Raw genomic sequence first — 27,463 nt, 5'->3', positions numbered from 1 at the left:
AAACCTAAAGTCTGGTAGTAAGATTATACACGTTCCTTCCCACGTAGATAGTTAGATTATACTATACGTAAGTTTCTCTTTCGACCAAGTAGAGTTCATATGTTTTTTGAAGGTATAATGGGGTCATCACTATGACCATGCGATTTTATTTAGTAAATCAGGTACCCACCCGAGCTAGGTGGACTCAGGGACGTCCTACAGTCACAAGTCCGAACCTGGACCTTCGGGCTTGGAGCCAAACAGATTATCGATGAGGTTGTAGAGGTACATTGTGTGTGTGTATACGGTGTGTTGTTCTTTTCATATGGTTGTTTTGGTTTGGTGTTGTACCATTTTTCAGACAAGACGATCGCATTGCAGATAAAGTAGAGTGTACCTGTTTCCTTAACCTCAATGTGTGAGTAAAAACTGTCAAGGCAGTATTATGCAGACTCGTTTTCTCTCGTCTTAGTTGTGTGAACCCTAACTAACCCCAACCCTACAAACCCATCCTAGTGGACCGAACTCGTAGACTTTAGAGCTAGCGCGCAAGATCTCTATCACTCGACTACAATACATAAAGTCAGTACAATCGGTTGGAGGTCGGCGTGGTCGAATCCTTAGGCAGATGAGGCTCATAAGTTTGGGACTGCCACGCCTCTAGGAGAGACAACTTCAAAATCAAACAACTGCTGCCTTGTAAGAAAAGCAGGCTGAAATCGGAGTCAATGGCCTCAATGGCGCATAACCAGTTGACACGTATACTTAATTTTTTTGGAGGGGATCCCTTCCAGCACTAAAATTAAGAACGAAGAAGAAGAAGTACAATCGGTCACTAGTCTTTTAGCTTAATACAATCGTTTAGTTTTTAATTTCGATGGGTTAATTAACCCATATTTTGTAAATAAACAAGTTAGGTTAATGCTAGCGAGAATGGACTATGACTATAAGTTAATGACCTTTTTTTTGTTAAAAAACTTGTTTTGTAAAATTTAGCAAAAGCCGACTAGTGCTATGTCTATCTATAGTAACTAAGATGCATCTGTAGACAAGTTACAGTTTTCTTATGGCAGGTGAAGCCGTGGGTTAAGCCCCTTGATGCTCCAGTTGCACATAAATACTAACGGAGATCCCGTCTCAGTGTCCTTACCCCTCCCCCCCCCCCCCCCACCCTCCATCTTCAAGATCAATAAGAAAAGCGTTGGTGAACTAAGGGAATAAAATGGGTTCTCATCGATTACCAATACCCACATTTTCGCATAGATGGTATCGATACTTAATCATGGTTAAGGTTTGTACTAGGACTACGTTTAGTTTTAGTGAAACATTGTAATCAGCGATATTATCTTTAGCAACGCATGGGTATGGTGAATCGATTACCGAAAAAATATCTTTTTGCAAAAGATTTGATCGAATTAAAATATTATCATGGTAGAATATGCATTAGACGTCATTGCAAATCAGAGTTTTCAAAACCTTCTTTTGAACTAATTCATTGAACCGTGTTGTTATTATGCATAAAATATTGCGTTATATTATTGGTGCCACATATCATTCTGAGACATGTACAGAGAAATAAAATGAAAAAAAATGAAACAAAAAATGAGTAAAAAAAACTAACTATAATAATCAAACCAGACATAATGCCTGAAACAAACACTAAAGTGAAACAATAAATATTCTTCTTCTTCTTCGATCTTAATTACTACATTGAAGGTCATAAAACAAGTCCCTCAGTGCCGAAAAACTTCACAATCGTCTCCAACTTCCCAAACACACGTACAATTTAGACCCGTTGTTTTTAGACCAGAGTTTAGAGTTTAGACCGCTACTGTTGGTACAAAGTGAGGTTTTGTAAAACTGGTCCTGTATTTCCAGGGGCCAAATAATGAATGAACGAAAAGATTATTAGCAACCAAATCATGAATGAACGAAAAAGATTATTAGCACCCAAATAATGAATGAACGAAAAGATTATTAGCACCCAAATAATGAATGAACGAAAAGATTATTAGCAACCAAATCATGAATGAACGAAAAGATTATTAGCACCCAAATAATGAATGAACGAAAAAGATTATTAGCACCCAAATAATGAATGAACGAAAAGATTATTAGCATCCAAATAATGAATGAACGAAAAGATTATTAGCACCCAAATAATGAATGAACGAAAAGATTATTAGCACCCAAATAATGAATGAACGAAAAGATTATTAGCACCTACATAATGAATGAACGAAAAGATTATTAGCACCCAAATAATGAATGAACGAAAAGATTATTAGCACCCAAATAATGAATGAACGAAAAGATTATTAGCAACCAAATAATAATTGAGCGAAAATCTTATTAGCAACAAAATAAAGAATGAACGAAAAGATTATTAGCTAGAGTTTCTTTAAGGCATCTCTTTAGGGTCGTAGCGCGCCCCCCCCCCCCCCGTAGATCGTCTACCGCCCCCCCCCCCCCCCAACGAAATATAATGTATATATGTTACCGAGTCTATTTACTTGTAGTGCCAAATGTTACCGAGTGTATTTACTCGTGCTATCTTTGACCAGTACACAACATCGACCACAATACAGATACTCGGAAGTGCAGGTTTACATTGATCTCTTTATTACATGAATCAATAGAAATGTTCCACATAACAATGCATCAATGTTCCACAAGAATACAATGAACCAACTGACCCCCACTGTCCTCACTAGTCCTCACATATCAGAATGCACGTGTCCGTCGTTCCTATTCTCACAAATCACAACATGTCCACACAGTTCAGTCTTCAACTCGGTTCTCCGCTTACTACCAGTCGCCTTCCCATTATATCCCCTCGTATTCGTAATCCTTTCCATTCGTGGCATCAGAATATGAACTACGCAGCGGCTTTGTGTTCGTTATCAGTCCACACCCCCTGTATCAGTTGCATCAGCCCAGTTTGGCCTTGATCGTGTCTTTAGTTGACAGACTGTATTGCGTTCTTATCGTCTTTAGTAACTACACTAGTTACATGTAGAAATATATACAAATTTCAAGTGTCCACCCCCCACCCCCCTCACCCGAGGTCCACGTTTGCTCTCAAATTGTTCTTCACGTATTTCATGCTTGAAAATGTTTGTTCACACAGGTATGTTGTTCGAAAATTTGAAAGGTACTTTGATGCAAAAGTTTTAATGTTAGGAAAGTCTTCCTTGTGCGAAAACGTATGAAAACCCATCCGCCCTTCTTTGATCGTGTCATTTTCTTGCAATTCAATTACCTCCAGCTGCAGTTCGTCTTTGCAACTGGCCACATTTGCTTCAAATAGGTTTTGAAACAGTCTAACTTCTTCTGCCTATGAATCCAAGTCAGAAAACTGCTACTGAAACTGCAGCTGGATGTCTTTAATGATCTCGTATGTAAATGACGTGGGGAACTCAGTGGTTGTTTCAGCCGTAAAGACCTTACACTGCTGAAAGTGTATCAAGTTGTTAGCCTTTACTTGTTCCAAAAACATGACAAGTTTGTATCTAAAGGCCTTTATGTGGGTGTATAGATCAGAAACTAGATTTCACTCTGTTGCCGTTTTAGGTTCAGAAAATTTAAACGACTAGTTATGTCTGCAGTAGAGGCCAATTTCTATACCCACTCTTCATCAGACAAAAATGGATGTGACTTGCCTTTACTATCAGGAAGTGACCTATTTCTTTTCTTAGATACTCTGCTCAGAATTTGCTCACAAAATTAGCAATCTTACTGATGTGAAATATGGTAAATCTTGCGTTTTTGTGTTTGTCTCTGAATATCCTCTTCGGTAACAGTATCATACATTATATGTAGGGAAGCCAGCTCTTGTGTTAAGTTCAGGTTTTCACCCACACCTCTAATGAACACACGAAGTTGAGAGGTGGAACAGCTGCCCAGCGACTCATCCATTGCAATTGAAAAAAGGCTGAACTTCCTTGAATTTTTCGCTATTAGAGTCACTATGTTTTCACCAATGTCTGCAACACGACGAGTAATTGTATTTGCACACAAAGCTACATTTTCAAATTGTTTTGAATTTTCTGTGCAAAGCTCCTCAGCCACCTCCAACAAACATTTATTCAGTGGACAAAAAGATCGTCGCGGGCCGGATAAAATGACCTCGCGGGCCGCATGCGGCCCGCGGGCCGTAGTTTGGAGACCCCTGAGAATGAATGAATAAACCAAGCACTAATAGTGAAATAACAAGTAATTGAATCAAACATTAGATAGATAATATGTTTATTTTCATTTTCATTTGAATATAAATATTTTCATCGACATGATTTAAAGAATTTTTACATTATGTACATGATGTAAAAGACACGTTATGTAAAAAACAAATTACGCAAGACGATACACAGGTAAATGAGGAAGTAAAATTAATTATTGTGAGCAACAGTATTAATTTACATAAAGCAGGATGGGCTACTGAGTATATGCGATTTTGTATACACAGCTTATGTACATAAACACACACACACACCATGTACATATACAGTTCAAATATTGACCCACACAAACACACATACAGTCCACATATACACTCACTCAAAACCCATACACTTCAGAATAAGTATGTCTGCACGCATACACGTAGGCAGCAAAATACACAGGAGACAAAAAGTAATGGGCACGTTTAATATACGGTCCCTATCGAATACCTTGAAATACAATTATACATTTCAAGCAACTTAGCAGCATACCGACTATATATTTTAAGCAACTTAGTAGCATGCAGACTAGTAGGTCCGCCCATACATTGTCTAACATAAATATAATTTGCTATGAATATCTAGCCAATCATCTACCTAATTATTAATCCCATTATAAAACCCCATTTTTAGTGTCTTAAAATCAATCTAAATTAGCACAGTTCCACTGACATTTCTCACCATCTAGTATTGCAGCTACACTGTCTTAATAAACGGTGTCTCTTCCAGTCTTTTTTCTCGGGGTAGGGGGCACTTTATTTTCTGGGTGGGGGGGGGGGGGACTAAATTTTTGAAAGGAGGGGGGGGGGGGAGGCGGACACTGATAAAAGTATATGTTTTCTATATAATTTCCATTTCGTTCCGTGGGTGGGGGGGGGGGGGGTGGTCAGCGCAGAGATGCCTGGAAGAAACTCTGTAAATAAACCATACAGTCTGACTTTTCTAATTGATTTTCTTCATTAGTTTGACGGCTGCAAAACTCACTGTATAGCCCCTAATACATTTTTCTAAGCATGTCAGTCCTTTCCATTTCTCACTACCCATTAAGTGGGTCCCTATAGCAAACAATTAATACTTCATTAACCTAAACCATTACAAACCACTTCAAATTATGGTCATTAGACAGCCTATTCTTATGTTGTAAGGGAAATGTGTCTTTACCGTAAACATATAACAAGACAAATATTTTCCGAACTTTTCCCACAGACAACTTGAAACAGCCGAAGCTGAGATTTTGAAATAACACGACACTAATGGAAGGGCCCAGGTAGCTTTGCTCTTTAGTAAATAGCTAAGTTGGGTTGTACAAAGTATATCAAGAAAATTGACTAGAATTGCTCTGTTAAGTTCCCAACTTAAACCAGTTGGTTGATTTGACGTTTATTGTGATAAATCACACTTCACGTATGGTTAAATATTCTTTGTAAATTGAAAATAAATAAATAAATACTCCATTTACAATTAAATACATACTTGTACATAAAGTAAAAAAAAAATAATATAAGTTTTTGAGTACCTCAAAGTGGAGATAAGAACGCAAGCAATTTGACTAACCAAACACCAGTTTTACATCTATTAAGACACTACATCACTATATTATCTTAGTTTTTCATAAGGTATTGTCAAGAAAATGAGTTTTATTGTTTTATTATCGTGGTAAGGAAATAAACTTTTTTGATTTAAACCTCAAATTGTTGTATTTTAATTAAAGGTAAATAAACTACTAATGAAGCTATCTTTGAAGTATCATTCCGTGACTTTACAGTAATGTTGTAATCCAGCAATCAACTATTCTTATGCTAAATAACTCATTTTAAAAACTTCATGCGTGTATTATTAGTATTACGGAAGTTTTTTTTTTCTTTTGTATGTTTTCAGATAGGAAAATTAGTCATGAATAAACACACTAATGATACAACAGAATAGATTAGACTTGTTTTAAAGTTTTAAAAATTATTTGGCAATTTAATAAACTTATCTATAAAATGTTAAATTTTCAACTTCTTTATATATTGAGCAGATGACTACATTAAAATGTATGTATATATATATATATATATATATATATATATATATATATATATATATATATATATATATATATATATATTATATATATATATAACGTCATAAATATAATTTCAAAATAATAACAAATGGAATATAACAGTAGCTAAATTAATTAAACAAAAGGTCATATGAGGCTTTGTGATGACTCTTACTTTGATAACCATATTGACATACTTTGGATGTTTATTAGAACTGTAACCCTTAGGTAGGCAGAAACATTCGTTCTCCCTAACGAACACTTAATCTAATTATCATAAAATCTTCTCTCTTTAACCGGGTGACTTATGTCAAATATCAAATAGAATCAAAATATTTAGTCCGACACAAAGTAACAATGTGAATAAAAATAAACCGGTAGTGATCTCCCCTAAACTTTCTCGAATATTCTTATATAAAACAACAGGGGATGGTAACTGGGGATATAGTTATGATTTTGAATCCATTTTAAATACTGAAACTTTTAAAAATTAAATAGAATCTCAGTAAAAAACAATTGCGCACCAAGCGAACGCCTAATAAAGGTGTGTATAATAGTGCGCAATAGTATTAGTACTTAATAAATTTACATTAGTTTTTTGAGAAATCGGAAGTAGCGTAAATTACTACTTCCGGTCGCCGGAAATTACTCAAAATTTAACAGAAGGTAGAGAATTAGATCTTTTACTTACATATGAAATTTCATTTATCTATCTGAAAAAGTACTCAAGTTATAGGCTTTTGAAAAATTCAAAGTAGAAAAAGTACCACTTCCGGTTGTCGGAAATCGCTCAAAAGTTGATACGGATCTACGATTTTGATATAATACTTATATATGAAATTTCATCAACCTAGCTGTAACGGTACTCAAGTAATCGTGTTTACACACGGACAGACACACAGACACACACACACACAGACATACGGACAAGATTGCAAAATTATGTTTTTCCGTGTCAGTGAGGTGTAAAACGTCGAGATTTGTAAAAATCTCGATTTTTTTTTTTTGCACGATTACAATACTTTCTCTATACTTCGTATATACGAGAAAGTAAAAATGTTGTTTGAACCATCTGAGTACAGGCACATCAAAACGGAAGAAACAATATTTGTTCCGGGACCTTTTTCTTGGAGCGTTTTTTGTTGTAGCACAATTTTCAAGAACAACGTTCCGAGACTTTGTTCCATGGCAATGTTCCGAGTCACTGTATATCTGACAAGTTTAAAGACAAAGCTCTAGAGCTTATTCCAAGAGGATGTTCTACGGCAGTGTTCCAATACATTGCTTCAGCACTTGTTTGAAGCTAAAGCACAAGGACATGTTCCAGAACATTGTCTCTAGTCAACGTAGCTGGACAACTTCTATGATATTTGCTTCACTGCGTTGGGTGAAGGAAAGCTTTTTCTTTATTTATATTGGTCACCCAAAGCCTTTGGAACTTTCCGTCTCAGGATACCTTAGTTTAGTAGCTATCATCTTCATAATATATATACATACGTCATAAAATACCCTCACTTTATATATATATATATATATATATATATACATACATACATACATATATATATATATATATATATATATATATATATATATATATATATATATATATATATATATATATATATATATATATATATATATATATTCAGTCTAATAATATATTAATATATTAAGTTTGTCACTTTCCATATGCAGCTTGTATTTTCAGTCTAGTTAGTTTTCAGCTATTACATAAGTAGCCTGCAAACACAACTATTGTTACCTGTTATAACATTTCATGTTACGGTACATGTAATACATACGTGTAGGTCTTCGTGAATATTTGGCTATTTGGTTTTCACCGTAAAGTACCAGTGTTGCGAAATCTGAAAGTCTTGGCAACACAAAGATTGTTGCGGTAATTGTGCGAATGTTTCCTCTCGATAAAGGTTGAGTTTTGGTATTTTGATAGTGTTATCCCGCAAAGGGAAGAGAGACTAGAAGTTTCTCGACGAGGCGGCCGGGCTGGTGGTGGCAGCTCTTTGTCAAGCCTCCCACCGGTCGTAGTGGTAGTACGGCCCCAGGGGCGGCGCCATGTGGCCGTGGTGTGTGGGCATGGGGTGGTTGTGGTACAGGTTGGACCCGGGACTGCCCGGCCAGTAGCCCGTGTGGGGCGGGAATAGACTGGGCGGCGCGGAGTTGGAGATGGGGGAATGTGGGTTCAGGTAGTTGAGTTTCTGGTTGTGCGGATGGTGATGGTGGTGGTGATGGTACTGGTAAGACGACATGAGAAAGTCTTGCTGGTACTTGTATGCCGACGGGTCGGCCGTTGAAGGCTGCATAGCCTGGGCCAGTCCGGCGAAGTCGAACTTGTAGGCGTATCTCTTGCCGTGGACCTTGGTCATGATGTTCTTGTCGTAGTAGTACCTGAGCGCCCGGCTCAGCTTGTCGTAGTTCATGTTGGGCTTAGATTTTCTCTCCCCCCACCTCCTGGCCACCTCGTCAGGGTCCACCAGCTTGAACTCGCCGTTGGTGCCCTCCCACGTGATGCAGGCGGCGTTGGCCGAGTCGGAGAGAAGCTCCAGAAGGAACTGCCAGAGTTGGATCTGTCCAGAGCCTGCAAGAGAAAAGGCGACATTACATAGGTGGGTGGCATAAGTTTTGGATCACTCTGTCTAGAGCCTACAAGAGACAATGAAACATTAAATAAGTCTGTGTCATAAGTTTTGGATTACTATTTTCAGAACCCGCAAGAAACATCTCAACATTAACTAGTTCTATGTTGAAAGCATTGCTACAGTTAAGCTTTTTTTGGCGTAAATATTAATTTAACAGCCAATATTTAAGATAAAAAGAAAAAAAAACACTGTTATATTTATTGTAAAATATAAAAACACACATATCATTTTAAAATAGTTAATTAATAAAATATTTTGTTTAAAAAACTAATTCGTTAAAGAAATCAAATATACATCCATGAGTTTTGTGATTCGTCTGCATTTTTTTGCGTAATGTGACATTGGGTAAATTAACTACCTACAGTCACAGCTATTTGGTAAACAAATAATTCCACTTCTAGAAATCTATTCTATTGTCCACAATTGATGTAAATTTATGTATTCTCATCACCATAATGTATGCCAAATTCAGTCTTAATAGGGAACAACTAATTTCCTTAATAATTTTAGTCTTAATAGGGAACAACTAATTTTCTTAATAATTTCAGTCTTAATAGGGAACAACTAATTTCCTTAATAATTTCAGTCACGATATTTTCACTGAATCTCTGCGAAAATTTTACTCAATTCTGAAACATTGAATGTCCGAAACTAAATCCAAACAAAGGTTACACTACATAGTGTTGTTAATGCAGACTCCAAGACCATAGTGAATGTATACAAAAAGTAGTTAACTGAACCACAGCTGTGCTATAGTACTTGTGATAGATCTATGACAACAAATATTTTATCTCTACAAAATGTCGATTAATAAGTCCAAAACAAAGTATGAATATATTCCGAACAGACGGCAGTGCACATTTTTCTTCAGATGTATTGAACAATTTCGGAAGTTACCTAATGGAACGACAGACAGCAACAGATAGAAAATTCAAAACAAAATTTAGCCACTTATAGTTTCATGCCTGACAAGACTGACGCATGTGTCATTGATATTTTGAGCTATTTCGAATGTTTTGAAACTTTAACAGAACCTAAGAACGAAATGGAAGAAACTCCGTCTGGAAACATTATACATTGCCAATCTTATGTTATATGTACACATTTTGAAACGGTTCAATCGTGACTCTAGTGTGTGATTTACACAAAGAAAGTAACACAAAAATAAATAAATTATTTTGCTTAATTTTTTAAGATTCAAATTCTTATTTAAAAAATGCCAATAACATACATCTTTTGAATTATTTTCTAACAAGGACTATGTATGAATTATTCTGATGGTTATTACAAACCGTGCCGAATTATTAAGTAAAATTTTGACCTGTCTGCCTATTATTTTCTGAGGTATCTTCGGCTTACGAATGGCATTGTTGTTTTAACAAAATATTTAAAATAAGTTCACTATTAATTATATATCTTTGAAAATTTCTTTAAAGTACAAATTATATGCGCTACAATGTATTATGGATATATCACAGCTAACGCTAACATTAACCATATTAAAAACAATATTAATTTCTTTTCTTATTTCACAGCTAACGCTAACATTAACCATATTAAAAACAATATTAATTTCTTTTTTTATTTACTACAGACAGACGCGAAGTTGTACGTTTAAAAAAACAGTAACCCCCCTCTCCCACAGCTTTCAGCACGACACTACCCCCCCCCCCCCCCACCCCACCCCCCTACCTCTTTCATCTCCCCCCGACCGCTGGCCAGGCTTTAAGAGCCCAATGTTAGCTAGAAGCCACAAGAGCGATCGATCACCGGCCAACACCCCGATCAGGCATCAGCTCCGACAAGAGCAATATTTCTTTTGATTGCGTCTTGTCTTTAACCCGGGGGGGGGGGGGGGGGGGGGGGGAAAGGAAGGTGGGGGGGGGGAGCGCTGATGGGAGGGGGAGACAAGCTCAATGTTGTGAATGTCTCCCGGACCAGTGCGACGGGCGTGTGAAATCCGGGGGATTATGGGATAGCATCGGGTCCCGTGCCGTTAAGTCTCGCGCGTGGTCCGGTCTATGATCTCACCACCACTGAGCACAGGAGTCGGCCATGATGGCGAGTGCGCCATAGGTCAAGGTCATGGTGGCAAGGGCGTCATAGGTCAATAGGTCATGGATGACCAATGTCAAGTAGAAACATTTTAATCTGTATATGTTTCTGAAGATATTTGCTTTATGTACTTGGGTTATGCATCATCACCTCAAAAGTTTGATTTTGTAAAAAATTGAAGTTCACATTTTGAACCTGACGCTTCCCTAACGTGACATAGGTACTCATCAGAGCTGGATGGACTCAGGGACGTTCTACTAACTAGAACCCAGATTTGAACTCGACACTTTCAGGTTACAGTCTAGTGCTCTACTGCTAGGCCACGCCGTCCCGTTTGATTTATATACACTTTGAAAATGTATGTTAATTTAGAGTGTTAATTGATCGTGACTAATCAGTGTTCTGTATTAATGACACCTATGCTTTTATTGACTTTATAAAAACAAGGATTGTTAGAGAACGAAGAAAGGTAACAAGAATTCTTAGAGAGTAAGTTGCGGAATGCAGTGTGATATCTTCTAATGACAGTATGTTATTCCCAGCTAAATTAATAATATTTTAGAGTTATATGCTTTATTAAGCATAATTTGAAATAATGGGGCATGATGTTACATCAAACCAGAGGCGTAGCGACCCTTCCCGGCGCCCGGGGACAAACTTTCGATTTGCACCCCCCTCTATTTTCTATTTATTTTTCCAACCCATTTTGGCGCCCCCTAAGGTCGGCGCCCGGGGACATATGTCCCCCCCGCCCCCCCCCTCGCTACGCTACTGCATCAAACTGCCAGTAGATGTAATACATCACATACAGTGGCTAGGCGGAGGGGATGGCATCATATACAGTGGCTAGGTTGAAGGGATGGCCTCATATACAGTGGCTAGGCGGAGGGGGTTGCAGCCTGGGCTATCGCACCGAGTCGCACCTGACCTAGTGACGCCACTGAATTAAAACAACAACAACAAAACTCAAATAATTCAAACAACTACTCTTATAAAATTCTTGAAATTAATTCTCCTTCCCCTAACCTATTCTGTTTATCTTCTAATTCTCTGCTCTACTGTGTTTAATATTATCCTTATGACATTTCTTCAATATGAACTAGTGTCGTCTCAATCAGTGGCGTAGACCCCTCGGTATATATATATATAAAGTATGAGGGGGGTGCAAATCGAAAGTTTGAGGGGGGGGGGGGCTGCAAATCGAAAGTTTGTCCCCGGGTAAAAATTGGAACCCCCCCCCCCCCCCCCCTTGAGACGATCCTGGCTACGCCACTGGTCTCAATTAACACCATATTAGGTCTGCTTGTTTTTATGCCAGTCACAGTTTAGATTACAACTTCCCGCAGTGTCAACGAGAATATAATACAACCAGGACACTTAAATTATACGACAAGTCCTGCATAGACGTCATTTATATTATCAGTTAGTTATATTGTCAGTTAAAGTTACATGTCCGCCTGTTTATATAAAACAGTCCATGGGTTTCTACTGTTTGCCCATCTTTTATTTTTAGAGCAACGGGAATTCCCAAACTACGCGCTGACCTAGACGGTGATTTCAAAACAAAAGTCTTTTAAGGGTCACATAATCATATCATCTAAAATAAATATTCGTTAAGTAAACTCATGTAATGATCCATTTTAGAAGCCATTAGTTAATAATTGAAAGAGGATGGGCTTCGGCAACTATAATTTTAACGTCAATGTATTGAAGATTATATTGGCAATAATTTTAATACATGAACAGAAAATGTTGACGTCAAAGAGACACAGCATGCGACATTTATGTGTATTTTAGATCGAGCAATTTTTTTTACAGAGGCAGCTAAACCAATAAGAGAAAAGTTGCGCTTTTGTTTAAAATGAAAACAGGGAGTTAAAAAGGTCATGCCCAAAGGGAGATAACGTTCTAATTTTTGTTGACAAAAGAAGGTTAAGTCGGTGCACTCCGTCGTTACTTTATTCCAGGTAAACTATAAAAAATAAAATAATAACATAAAAAATTGTTCGTGAGATGCATTTAAACATCAAGTCGGTCATAGTGCAGTGGGGTGTACCAGAGCAGGTTAAACAATGCGAAAACCTTTGCTTTAGTAGAATTCGCGATTTTCAAAAATAGGACTTTTATTTTATTTGTTCGCTGGCTCGATTCTCTGAAACTCATATTCTTTCTATAAAAAAAAAAAAAAAAAAAAAAAAAAAAAGATACAACCTCAAACCCCTCCCCCCCCCCCACACACACTTCCCCCACTCCCCCCCCCCCCCCCACTCATCCGGACTGGCGGATATTTCAAGGTAGCGTGCCTCATTGCCAAGGGTCAATTTTATGTCATGAAAAGTTTTGGAACGATAGATCAGTATGTGTATTACGAAGACACTTCTCCCACGGTCGTTTCTATTTCTGTCCATGGGTGGCTACAATGTGAACTTTTGATTCCGCAGCACACTAAACTAAGCAGTCAAGAGAAACCTAGTTTGCACACCTTATTTTAATCTAAGTCTTATGCCATTTTATTTTCTCCCTTTGATTATTATATATGCAATTGATGTTCATTGTTCATGTGTTTGATGCTGTGTAAAATCTATTAAATATATTATTATTACTGATTTAAATGCTTAAAACAATTGAATTAATTAAAAAAAAACTGTTTGAGGACTGTATAGATAAAGATGTTTGAAAGGGAAGAATGTTTGCTTTGATGTGTCTCATTGTAATAACATAACTTTTCCGATTGCTTAAAATTTGTATAATTTTAATTCTCGGTAATCCCAATTTTTTTTTCAGCTCTACTCAAAAACCCAAATTCCACCCCCCCTTCCCCTCAGCCCACCACGCACGCCGAGAAAAAAAAATCCCTTGAATCATCATTGTATTACACATTTGCATTTTCAGTTTCAGGTTGGTTTTTAATTTTAATTTTTTTTTCTTTATATTTAGACGTTTTGTATTAGACCTATGTATAAGTAAACCATCTTAAATGAATGAAAGCAGGCTGCAAGTAAGAAAGAAATATTACTATTGTAAATCTGTATCAGTCCTCACAAGCCGATGATGAAAACTGTAATACTAAAGCGAACACACAACTGACGCTATAAATTACGTGTCTGAGGCAAAAAAAAAAAAAATAAATAAATAAATAAACATTAAACAAGCGCTTTCGTCTATTGCAACACCAGAATATTTAAATTTTAAAATAATTTACATTTAAATAGTTATTAAAAATTTAAAAAAAGCATTAATAATTTTTTTTTAAGTGTGGAAACACTGAAGTAGTAGACACCAATCAGCTATTCAGGTGAACTGGTATTCACATTGAATGTTATAAGTGTTAGAGAAATTTACAAATTAATTAGAAGCAGAAAATATTAATGTAGACTTATTTTTCAATGAGAATATTAGGTACAATTAAACTATAGGATATAGTCATTAAGGCTCTTTACTTACGAATAATAAGCTTGAAATGAAGGATTATATTATTAAATGCATTTTTTTTACTTATTATTATTTAATGTTATATATTTACAATATTAAAATGCTTAACAGTAGGGAAAAATACTGGTATAAAAGCCTTAAAATAAATAACTTTTAACTGCACTACAATTGAACCAATAAACAAATTTTTAAACTGGAAAAAATATAGTTAATTTAAAATTTACAATCTAAATAGGACTTGTTGGCAGTGGCGTAGCGAGGTCGGGTGTCACCCGGTGCGGCACTTAATGGTGTCACCCCCCAGAGGCGCAACGACCCTTCCCGGGGACAAACTTTCAAGTTTCGATTTGCACCCCCCCACCCTCAAACTGTCGATTTGCACCCCCCCCCCCCTCAAACTTTCGATTTGCATCCCCTCCTCAAACTTTCGATTTGCACCTCTTAAAAGACTATTTAACACTCTAATTAATCACTAAATCAGAGTTTCTTCCAGGCATCTCTTCGGGGGGGCTTTGCCCCCCCGAAAAATTTTTTCGCCCCCCCGAACGAAATCAAATTTATATAATTTATATAAAAAATATATACTTTTAACAGTGTCCGCCCCCCCCCCCCCCCGAAGAAAGTTTACCGCCCCCCCCCCCCCGAAGATTTCAAGTGCCCCCCCGGAGAAAAAAGTCTGGAAGAAACACTGCACTAAATTAAGTGGAATTATCATTTTTCTCTATATATTTTGCTATTTTTTGCCTTGGTGTCACCCCCCTAAATGGTGTCACCCGGTGCGGTCCGCACCCCCCGCACCCCCCTCGCTACGCCCCTGCTTGTTGATAATCACTAACTTCTCGTTCTTGTACGTGCCAACTGGTATTTTCCAAACCAAATGCGATTTTTTTTATTAAATCGGTAAAACAATGACTAAATAGAAAAAATTATTTCCGCTTTTGTTATGTTATTTAAATTTCTAAACAATTTTAATGATAGGCTACAAGATGTGGGCTAGTTTAAAGAAAAGTATAGCCTCCGTTAAATCGTGTTTTTTTTTTAAAGATACGAACAGTAAGTTATTGTTTATCAAATCCGTAATAAGTTATCCTTAACTGTTACAATATTAATACAATATTAATAGCCTAATACAATATTGATAGCCTAGGCCTACTGATGCTTAATTTAATTAGGTGACACATTTTTTATAATTGTTGCATTGTTGTTACTTTTGGTATTTTAAAATCTTGAATAGAGACCCAGAAACAAATAGCCGCCATGTTTTTTTGTTACCAATGGGAATCATGTTCAAAGCATGTTAGAAAATGTATATCTCTCACTGTCTAACGAGATTTCGAATTTTAAGCGAGAGTGACCGAGACTTACAAGCCCTATTCTAGATCTAAATCATGCTCTAGTACAGTGGCGTAGCTACCGTAAAGCTAGCGTAAGCAAGGCATAGGGGCCTAAGGCCAATAGGGGCCCTTTTTCGAAAGTTTGAGGGGGGGGGGGGTGCAAATCGAAAGTTTGTCCCCGGTCGCCGGGAAGGGTCGCTACGCCTCTGAGGGGCCCACTAACACTTTTTGCATAGGGGCCCAAAAATCCTAGCTACGCCACTGCTCTAGTATTGTGAAAAATAAAGTGAGAGATTGTGGAATGCCTGGTGCTGGGCGAACTTCTGTGGATACTGTAGCAAGTAGTAAAAAGAATGCAGTTAAAAAGCAGGAGTTAGATCCATGTTTAAATGAAATGACTATCCAGTGTATGAATGAAAATCTGTATGATGGAGAAAATGATGGAGTATCTACCCTAGTAGCTTCAAAATTGATTGTCGGTCAGTCCAAAGTTACAAGTTTTTGTAACCTATGGTCATGTTTTAGTCTTATAATTCAAAAAAAAAATATGCTTAAAATAGAAATTTAAAAAATAACATAAATTGTTTTGGAACAAGTTTGAAATGTGGAAAAAATTCTAAACGACTCAAACGGGCGGACAAGTGTTGTAAACTTCACACGGTCCATTGACTGGGGGTTGGAAAAGGCGATGAAAAGACCACCCACCACTCGCGCCATCACCATCCTCCAAGCAAACAACCACTTTATGCTCAGTTTAATTTTAAGTTTGACAAGTTCCTGCATATGAATTAAATGTCAACGTAAATTTTGTAACTATATACAAAAAGTTGCATAATATAACTTTATTTTCCTTCCTGAAATATCCTATTTAAAATTTATATAACTTCATAAAATAAAAACACGCAAGCAGGTCGCTTTGGAAAGTTTATAAAACAATTACTGAATTCTTGAGATCAAATGCTAATCGGATAATCTTTCGAGAATGAGATCCGTTTGTTAAGGTACCACACATTTCTGTTGACTTACGAGACTTAAAATGTTTGCCTTTACACTCGCTCGTGTTTGTTCAGCTATTTTAAAACTGAGGTTTTTGTCCACATTTGTTATGACTAAACTGTGCCTATATTTACTCTAGATCAATAACTGAATAGCGAAAAAAAAACTCATCGATACGCCCTATGAAGCTGAAATCGATCGCGAAGAAAATTTTTTTTTTTAAAAATCCACCACTCGCCATTGCTCTTTTCTCGTGCCGGTTAAAAGCATTTTCTAATATGGCTTCCCTGCCAGTTCCGGTTCTCTTCAAGACGGCTTCCGGTTTAGAGTTTCGACAAGTGAATGGAATGAGTTTTATGTTGGCTGACGTTGTGGTCTGTGGATTTGTTGTCGTCCCGGAGATCTATGGCTTCGTTCTTCAGATTAGCCCGGGGGCTGCACGGGAGGGAGGGGGCGGGGGGAGGGGCTGTACCACCGGCATCGCAGAATATTAGATCGATATATTTTTGTATTGATCCATTATTTCAATGACTGGAAAATCTCGGTATAGATTTAGAAACGTACCATAATATTATATATATATATATATATATATGTATATATATATATATATATATATATATATATTGAAGCTGAGGTAAGAAAATTTATATAATTTTTTATCTGACACTAGTTAACGAGAAATAAGCGAGTTTAAAGTGGGTTTTTTTTTTACACTTAACATAAATATGTGGGAATAACCTCCTTATTACTAATTAATAGATTTGGAATGGAACATTGTTTAAATAAACTATTTGTTTACGTTTATAAATATATTTACTTTTTGTAGGCGTGTCTGAGGTAGTTAACATCATGATAGTGGGCAATAGACATTTGGTGAATGATGCTAGTTTGTTGTTAACAGCGTGACAGTGGATAGTTAACTGTCTAGCAGTCGTTTGTTGACCGAATGGAATGTCTAGAGAACGTAGACAAGAGGAAGTCGAAAGTGTGTTAGTTGACAACTGACAACTTGAGAACACGAAGTTAAGTGTGTGGGGGGGGGGGGGGGAATATAACTGACAGAGAGGCAGAAACCAATGGCCTGTTGTGACATGATGTAGTTGACAGTGTGATAGTTGACAATTGACAATTTTAGTACACGAAGTTGAGTGACATAAGACAACTTTGGAACATGGGGCTGAGAGTGTGACAGAATATAACTGACAGAGAGGCAGTGTGATGACGCAAGATTACGTCCGACATGTTTAGCAGATATAGGTTAGCAGAAACAGACTATAGGCCTAGTTGGTTGGTTAGAGAGGCCAATGGGCGCACAGGGCTGACCGGTCACGTGGGACGGTCAGCTGACCACTGAGGCGTGGGGCAGTAGAGCGATAGGTCAGAAGTTGTTAGGTAGCGGTCAGAGACGGCCGAGAATGTAGATAGTTAGGAGATCATGATTAGCTAGCGAAGGTAGAAGGTGTTAGGTTGTAGAATGTAGAGAACAGTTAGTGTTAGGATTGGTCATGGGAGTGCGTAGTAGTAGGTAGCATGTGGTATGAACAGTCAGTAGTAGAAGTAAATAGTACAGTGTAGATCAGTTAGGTAGAAACTTGAACATATATATCATTTTAATAAAGAACAATTTTAGTTGAACTTGAGCTGTGTGTTATTGGATTCATTCGTTACCGCCTCTTAAAAAAATCCCCACCCTCACAACTGGTACAACAAGAAGAACTACAAACAAAGATTTTTTCGTACCATCACAGGCAGAAACCAATGACCTGATGTGACATCATGTAGTTGACAGTGTGATAGTTGACAATTGACAATTTTAGTACACGAAGTTGTGTGACAGAAGACAACTTTGGAACATGGGGCTGAGAGTGTGACAGAATATAACTGACAGAGAGACAGAAACCAATGACCTTATGTGAAATACCACTGCAATCAAAATATATGAGAACCTGTAATGACCATAGCTGTTAACTTATGGAAATTATTGTAGATCTGCGAACATCGTTGCTGAGTAGATCTTGTTAAAACTAATTAGGTTGTGGGGAGGGGCGAAGAGTTGGACGCAGAAAAGTATAGGCCTAAGTAGAGAATAACAACATGTATTAAGGGTATAAGCTCTGGAGGGCGTTGTCAGATAAACATAAGCCTAGGTTGAATGTATAAAGTGATGGGCATGAAACTCTTTTAGATTCTGGGAGACAGTCGCAGAAGAATACCAGCCCAGGAAGAGTTTAGCAAGTCTGTAGATCTGGTATAAGCGGTCGCAGAAACATATAATCAGCCCAGGTAGAGATTAAGATTAAGTCTGTAAATCTGGTATAGGCTCCGGGAGGCGGTGGCAGAAATATATCAGCCCAGGTAGATGGTGTATAAGAAGCACGTGACATTTGTACAGGTATTTACCTTGGGGTCTCCAAGGGGTGTGGCTACTGTCTAGAGGGCTTTTAGGTAGCGGGGCCAGCGGATTGGTGTAACCTGGGGAAGAGGGAGGAACAGGAGAGTCAGTGGCGTAACACAGGGGGGGGGGGGGGGGGGCAAACACGATTTTTTTTTTGGGGCGGGGGGGGGGGGGGGGAGGTGATATTAAACAGGGTTGATATTTTTTTTAATTTGATGCATTTTATTCCAAAAAAAAATTAGTTAAAACTTTTGTTTTTATAAAATAATGGTTATTAATTATTAAATTAGAAAAACAAATATATTATTGGACATAAATAACGAGTCTGGATAATTTATAATTAAACGTGTTACGCCACCGAAATCTACGCCCTACACAAGAGCTATATATTCTGGTAGAGACAACACACACGACACTGATAGTGGAACAAAGGGGAGGTACTCACTCTGCGAGGCACGCCACTGGGCACCGTGCATGCCAGTGTCCAGTCCTGATTTACCCACGCTCGAGAAGGAAGGTGAGTACGCTGTGGACAAATATGAACATGGTTTACAGTTGTTACATGCGTTGTAATACATTAGACAATATACTTGGTATTGTCTTACACCTTATTACATTACCCACTACATAATAAAATATTTTTATTAATCAGCTATGTGTAGTCCTTATAAAATCAAGCATCTGAAGCTATTTTCTCAAGTTATCATATCAAAGCGAAGATTATTTAGTTTTGGTTGCGTTGGTGATTTGCAAAGAAGATTATTCATGACTTATGGTTAGGACTGTAATCGATGTCTAAATAATCGACATATTGAATGTCTAAACAAAAGACATAATGATTATTAAATTAGTAGACATTTTGGATGTTTAAATAAGAGACTGGTTATTTCTAAGTAATCGACATTTTGAAAGCCTAAACAATAGACATAATCTCAAATTAGTATAGATTTTGGATGATTAAGAAATAGACATAATTAATTCCTAAATAATTGTCTAATTATTTCAAATGTTTACTTACGTTTGGGTACGGGTGGGGGTCCCCCGGGCAAAGACAGCTTGGGGAAGGCGGAGTCTGGAAGATATGAAAGACACAGTTAAAATTTTAACAAACTTAACTAGATAGTAACAACGTTACAAGTGTTTTGTTTTTGTTGAGGATTATGTTATCCGTTTAATATAAGTCAGCAAAATATTGATTTACTAAACCTAAGATAAAATATAACAAGATGTTTTGGGGAGATGATATCGTTGTAACAAACGTTTATTCAGTACAGATGTCATCGTCTTGGTCTTTTTCCGTTCGGACCCATAACACACGGAGTAGATGAAGTAGTGCTCATTTCTTTCAATGACCTCGGCATATGAAGGGATTGATTTCTGTAACGTGAGTCAGGTACCCCATCAGAGCTAGGTGTACTCAGGGACCTCCAAACCCGTGATTCGAACTTAAGACTTTTGGGTTAGGGGCCGTAAGCTATACCATCCGAACAAGCCGTCTTCAGTACAATTTTAACAATTAAAAACAAAATGTGCTATTATTTTTGAGATCTCCCACCCCACCTCCCCCATTATTACAATTTTTTTTCTAAACAAAATTCCCTGAACAGGCTAATACGTTTGCCTATACTAGGGCTAAATATTGTACTAAGTTAATAATCAAATGCTGGTAGCGTCTCTAATCTTCAGCAAAATCAGTGATACAATTTTGGTTAACCATCAACAAATCTGGGAGGTCATCTCACATCTCTGTTTCTTTTTAAATTACTTTAGCACATTTTTTAAAGATAAATAATTAGCATAACTAATTGTGACCTTACCTTGAGTCTGAGGACTGGGCTGGGGCGACCAGGCATTTTTGCTGTAAGCTGAGTCTGGAATTTTAAAATAAAGACGTGTCTTAGATTACTGAGAGACATGTGTCTTAAAACTCAGAAAGACATGAGGCGTGTCTTAGTTTTCCGATACAAGTATCTCTTAAAACTGTGACAGACATAGGGTGTGTCTTAAACCTCTGAAAGTCCAAGTGTGTCACATTGCTAAATGTAGTAAATTAAAACTAGCACTTTACGAATGCTCCTAACTCAAGATTTTAGCTATTTGATCGCAAACATCGACACTCGTTGACTGTAATACATTAACATCACACAGGTGTATTTTAAAGAAACAAATCTCTTCTAATTTTAAAAAACACACCCTCTCCCCCAAAACAGTACTCAACGCCCTCTCCTTTCCTCCTCTCATTACCCTCCCCCATCTCTGGAAAACTAAACTACAACAGAAACTGTGCATGTCGGTAAATGAAACTACAAATTCTGTGCGTTTATCATTTTATATTTATACCGCATTAATTATAAACTTAAGTTTCAAGAGAAAAAATCATATTTACATTCTATTATGGATAGAAATAAATTTTTTTTTAAACTAAAAATAAACTGTTTTACATAGATCTATATATTCATCATATTTTTGTTTATAGAAAAGATTGTTTTGAAAATGACGCATTTTTATTTATTTAATCACAATTTATTAATAAAAAAGCTTTTTTTTTACTCAAAATAACATTTTACATTAAAATAACAGCGCTATTTAAAGTTACAAAATATATATAAAACCCTAACTCAGAAAAAAACACATCTTTCTATTGTGTGCAGTTTCACTTTGATCTGTATAGTTAAATTTTATATAAACAACAAACAATAGTTGTCTTAATTCTATTAGTCCAAATTGTTAACAAAAAAAGCACAAAATATAGATATCTTTACAACTACCGTACCACTTCACAAACTACTACGTCAGGAAACCTCAACTCTACACAAGAGCAGCAACTCTTGTCAACAGTAGCGTCCCCTGGCCAGAGGTCCACACACAAGCCGTACCGTTTTGTACTCACACTGGTATATCCCCGGGATAAACACGACGCTCCGAACTCACGACCGGTTCCTCGGTTTTCTTGCCTTCAACACAAATCACCTCCAATTTATTCCACACCCCGACCCCCTCTTCTTAAAAGAAATAACCCCCCTCCCTTATCCACCACCCCACCCCCGCGTTACATACACCGCTTTTTTCCACCCAGACCCGACCGAGAACCTCGCATCTATTTTGATCTTCCGGAACCGGAAAGATGGAAACCGGAAAACGGAAGCAGCTGAAGCCATGGCAACCGAAGGAGCTTTGTGTTGAGTATTAAATGTAGGCTAGTTCCAACATGTCGCCAAAACTAGCAGGCCCAGTGGATCGGATAGCGTGGTAGCTGGTAGCTAGTAGTAGACGTTACACCAGCTAGGTGTAGCTGGTAGCCAGTAGCTTTTAAACAGCTAAGAGTATGCTAGCCAGTAGCTTTTACCTCAACTAGGTATAGCTGCTAGCCAGTAGCTTTTTCACAGCTGGGTGTAGCTGGTAGTCAGTAGTTGTACACTAGCTACGTGTATAGTCTGTCCATTAGCTGTTACACCAAAAGGAGCGTCTAGCGAGTAGCTGTTACACCAGTTAGCTGTAAAAAGATTCTAAGGGCTTGCGCATGTAATGGCTGTATTCAGCTTGTAGCTAGTATCTTGTACCAAAGTTTTCTGCAACTAGCCTCCACACACTAGCGCACTAATTCAATGATCTGCCATTTAGATGCAGATACCCTCAAACACCGAATTATTGTTGCAGTATTAACACAAAGCGTATTCGACATGTAGCTTTTATTAGGGCTAGATATAGTTTAGTTAGTTATTAATTAACTTCGAGATTGTATCTTTGATACTCGTTAGATTTAATTTAATGCTATTAGCGTTTTAACTCGCATTAGCCAAATGAAGCTTCCAGCGTTTTGCAATATGGCTACATCGCTCCTGACCTGAAAAATTCTACGAAGTCTTTCTCTGATCTTTAGACTCTGAAACATTCGTTTGTCATCAAGGTAAAAACGTATACTTCCAAAATATTTCACGACGACGCGATTTGTTTAACACAAAATGTATACAACAGAACATAGTCATAATATCATTGATTGTGTTTTCGTTGATTTCATCGAACCCTCGAACCCTAACAAAAAAAGAATAAAACTCAATAATTGGTAGACAGTTTTTTTCACTCACATTAAAACTCGTGAACTCTACATCCAGTTTCTATTTTGTGATGTAGGGGGGGGGGGGGACATTTAAACACTTTTAAAACACTATTAATGCACTCTTTAAAAAATGGTTAGTCCTCATTAGTAAATTCACGTTAAACTATTTGATTTTTTGTTTGTTTTGAGATGCTAAACAGTTTGGGAATACTTAACACTTTCGGAATATTAAACACTCTATGAATGCTATACCCTGGGGAATGTTCCACACTCACACTTGGCAATAAACGACGACGGTACCGAGAAGCCGTTGAAGAACATATGACATTAGATAAATACTCCGCTCTTCAAGATCGGGCGAGAGGTGGGGTTAGTTAGATTATCAGATGGATTTGTAAAAACCAGAATGCTTACTGCATATAACTTAGTCTATGAGATGGATTTGTAAAAACCGAAGTACTTAATACATGTAAGTTAGTTAGATTATCAGACGGATTTATAACCAGATTACTCACTAGATAAAATAATTAATATAATAATTCGCTTCACCAGGACACATGGACGTGATCGTTTTATCTCTATTAATCCGTTAAATTGAGGCTAAAATTACCAACTGGCCAGAACAGTTTTTCACAGTTTGGCCTAATAAAATACCACCCGAATTACCGGGTTTTCCCAACTGTAAATATTTATTTTATTTTGCTGGTGACTTTGACATAGTAGCGATTCGACACTGTAATTCTTGGCTTATTTATTCTGTCGTAATTAAAATCCCACGTATTTACTGTAAGGGAGATAACGCTCATTGACGGCGAGCGACTATATTTAGCTCAGCAAATAACGGCAACAATTGTAAAAAATTGACTTCCTGTCAGTGAATATTTATTTTAATTCCACCCTGTCCTTCGAGCGACTGTTTATTTCCACTTGTCCATTTTAGTTGTAACTTTAAAAAAAAAATGTAGTGTAGCTATTTTTAGCTTACAGCGGATTTTCCCGGTTACTTAGTTTAAAACGACAAAATGACGTAGATGGTTAATTAATTACGTCATGAAGAAAATTAAAATAAACACCGTAATATTATCTAAACATTGTACGGAAATTTTCTTGAATTAGCAAGCGAAGCCCAGTTATCCTTTTTATTGCTAATTATATGGAAGCTACAAAACACTGAAGAGCTTGGTAATGTAGACTTGTAACAATTTTGACTACACGCGCCACAGATTCAGGACAAGAACTACTAACGTAATGTAGCATGTAACGTATGTCATTCAAATAGTCGTTTATGTTACGATTAAACATATATTTCTCACATTTAAATTACGTTAGCCAATTTCTGTGCATTAAAAAAAAAATTAACAGTGGTTCAAAAGTTTGTCAACAGATGTTAAAAAAGTAGGACAGAGTGACATAGACAGAAGACGGAGGGTGGATTGGGAGAGTGTACCCCTCCCCCCCGGACCACCAAAATAAAAGTTGTGCCACGCTAACTTTCAGGTATAGGCGGCAGAGCGCTCGTGTCACCATTTATTTAGTTTTCAAAACTTTAAATGTCATTAACAACAATTTAGTGTTCTTAAAAATAGGTATTCAATAATAATATTATTAACTATATACATAATTATATCTGAATATATGCATATATATATATATATATATATATATATATATATATATATATATATATATATATATATATATATATATATATATGCCTCTAAACAGTGCATAATTGTTTGTTCTTGAGTGTAAAGTTGATGATATTTGACATTCGGTTATAAATGTGTATATGTATAAAAATATTATTTATCTAAACTAGTTATTACAGGTATGTGACAAGGTAATGATCAAAAGATAATGAACACATGAGTTATAATTAGTGTTGTAACCCATCAGTTGCAACATTGTTATTTTTTATTTACATTTTAGTAAATAACATCTAATAGCCATTTTTTAAATTTATGTTTATCAAAGCCATGAAATACGCATATTTTTTCTTAAAATTTATTACGTTTGTTAAGTAATATCTTTAAAATAGAAATACTTCTGATAATGATTTTATCTCAGTAACGTTAAAAGCTAATAGATATTGCACATAAAAACAATTTAATAATCTGTTACGGATTGTAACAGCTGTTTTCTCAAATCACGAGATTTTCTTCAACGCGAAACCGGCGCGAACCGAGAAAGAGTTTTTGTGAATAAAACTATTAAAACCACATGATTAAGACGAGTATACAAATATAATGATTCAAACTCACGCTTAATAAATCCTAACTTTGATTTTTGAAATAGTATATTGTTGTGTTTTCTAACATACTTTTTAAACAGTTAAAAAAAAACCGTTCATTAGCATCACTAAATGATTATGTGGCTTCTAAATAGTGTAAAGCCTATAGCTTTGTTTTTGTATAAATTACGAACATGTGTGGAGGTGACTAAATTTGCTTAAATTATTACTAAGATTGTGTATAGCTAAATATAAATTACGCCTATGTAAATATTTAGTATGATTACGTATGTAGAAATTATGACTATGTTGATGAACATTTTGACTACGTTTGTATAAAGTATGCCTATGTAAGTACATTTTGATTACGTCTGTATAAAGTATGACTATGGTAATTTACATTTTGACTAAGTATGTTTAAAGTAGGACAACATTTTGACCAAATGTGTATAAAGTATGACTATGGTCAAGCATATTTTGACTAAGTATGTATAAAGTATGACTATGGTAATGCCTACTTTGACTAGGTCTGTATAAAGTGTGGCTATGGTAATGCATATTTTAACTATGTATGTATAAAGTATGACTATGGTAATGCATATTTTGACTAGGTCTGTATAAAGTATAACTAGGTCTGTGTAAATTATGACTGTCTGTATAAAGTATGACTATGTCTGTATAAAGTATGACCATGGTAATGCATATTTTGACTAGTTCTGTATAAAGTATAACTAGGTCTGTATAAAGTATGACTATGTCTGTATAAAGTATGACTATGGTAATGCATATTTTGACTAGGTCTGTATAAAGTATGACTAGGTCTGTATAAAGTATGACTAGGTCTGTATAAAGTATGACTATGGTCATGCATATTGTGATTAGGTCTGTATAAAGTATGACTATGGTCATTCATATTGTGATTAGGTCTGTATAAAGTATATCACTCACCTGGAAACATCATGCCAGGTAGCGAGGAAAAGGTGCTACAGGCCCTGTAGTAATCAGGCTGCATCAGTCCCTGCATGGTGTAGCCTTAGGTGGTCACAGCTACCTACTCTACTGATATGTTACAGCTACCTGCTATACTGATGAGCCACAGCTACCTACTCTATTCACACGGAAAATCTTCAGTTCAATCGCTCAATGATTTCAACGTCCCAACTCACGGTTAAACAATCCAAAGTTTTGGAACTTCGCTTGTACACAAAGACAAGGAACAAATAGTATATGTAGTGAATGGCAGTATATGTTAGAAAACGTGATTTTGAGGAACACTAGCGCCGTCTCAGAAAGCAATTCCCGTATGATGTTTCCTGTAGTGAGACTTGATTAACCCCTTCATAGCTGGACCTTTAGGTTTGTGTTGATTAAATGAATGTATCAACATGACTTCATGTAGAAAATTCCGATGACCGAAGCCACCGTTATTGGGTTAATTAAAGTTCGATCTTTGAAGTTAAATTTATTTATTGAACGAGAGTGGTTTCCATCTTTATTTAAAGTTGAGGGCTGTCGTTTAATTCTGCCACGTATTTGAAATGTTATCCAGACAGCGTCTTCGTGGTCATCTTGTTGATAATCTGAAAGTTGGATTAGATGGATTAGTAACATGTTATAAAATAGTTTCCAAATAGGAAGTTAAGGTGTATCTGTTTGAAAATAAAACGATATCGTGGACTTGGATGTCGGTGGTGTAGATCGAGTAGAGTTCACCGGGGCTACTTTTAATTTATTTTGCAAATATTTTTGTTTTTTTAATTTAAAAAAAAATAAAGAAAATAATTTTGTTTATTAGAAGAGCGGTTAGATGAAATAGTAAAACTGGTTCTCAATAAATTCTTAACGAGAGCTAGTAAAACAATCATAATAAGTGAAAATATTTACCTTTAAATCTATCAATTAGCATGCGTCAATATTTGGCTAGTAAATCCTTCCCGGTATCACGCCAAAAGTTTTTCACAATCATAAAATTTTTTTTTTTACTGCTAAGACGGGAAACGAAAAGGAGAAAAAAAAATCCCATAGAAATGGGCAACACAAGCAGAAGAGGAAGGC

At 36.5% G+C, this 27,463-nt stretch overlaps 1 protein-coding gene across 2 annotated transcripts; it reads right to left on the bottom strand.

Annotated features, from left to right (window-relative positions):
- Nucleotides 1-7,996: 7,996 nt before the first annotated feature.
- On the bottom strand, nt 7,997-26,685 carry LOC131953248 (transcriptional regulator ERG homolog). 2 transcript variants are annotated; one of them, XM_059316353.1, is made up of 6 exons: nt 26,357-26,685; nt 20,939-20,992; nt 20,140-20,193; nt 19,567-19,647; nt 19,127-19,198; nt 7,997-8,845 (listed from the first exon to the last, which is right to left on the bottom strand). In XM_059316353.1, the coding sequence occupies exons 1-6, from the start codon at nt 26,430-26,432 to the stop codon at nt 8,274-8,276; spliced, it is 909 nt and encodes a 302-aa protein (XP_059172336.1). In that variant the 5' UTR covers nt 26,433-26,685; the 3' UTR covers nt 7,997-8,273. The 2 variants fall into 2 exon arrangements, with proteins under 2 accessions (XP_059172336.1, XP_059172337.1); XM_059316354.1 differs by lacking the exon at nt 19,127-19,198.
- Nucleotides 26,686-27,463: the final 778 nt, after the last annotated feature.

Source organism: Physella acuta, unplaced genomic scaffold, assembly GCF_028476545.2.
Source record: "Physella acuta isolate Inbredline_101_S28 unplaced genomic scaffold, ASM2847654v3 ptg000914l, whole genome shotgun sequence".
In the NCBI taxonomy this organism is placed as follows: Eukaryota; Metazoa; Mollusca; class Gastropoda; family Physidae; genus Physella; species Physella acuta.
This window is presented reverse-complemented; position numbering and strand designations above follow the sequence as displayed.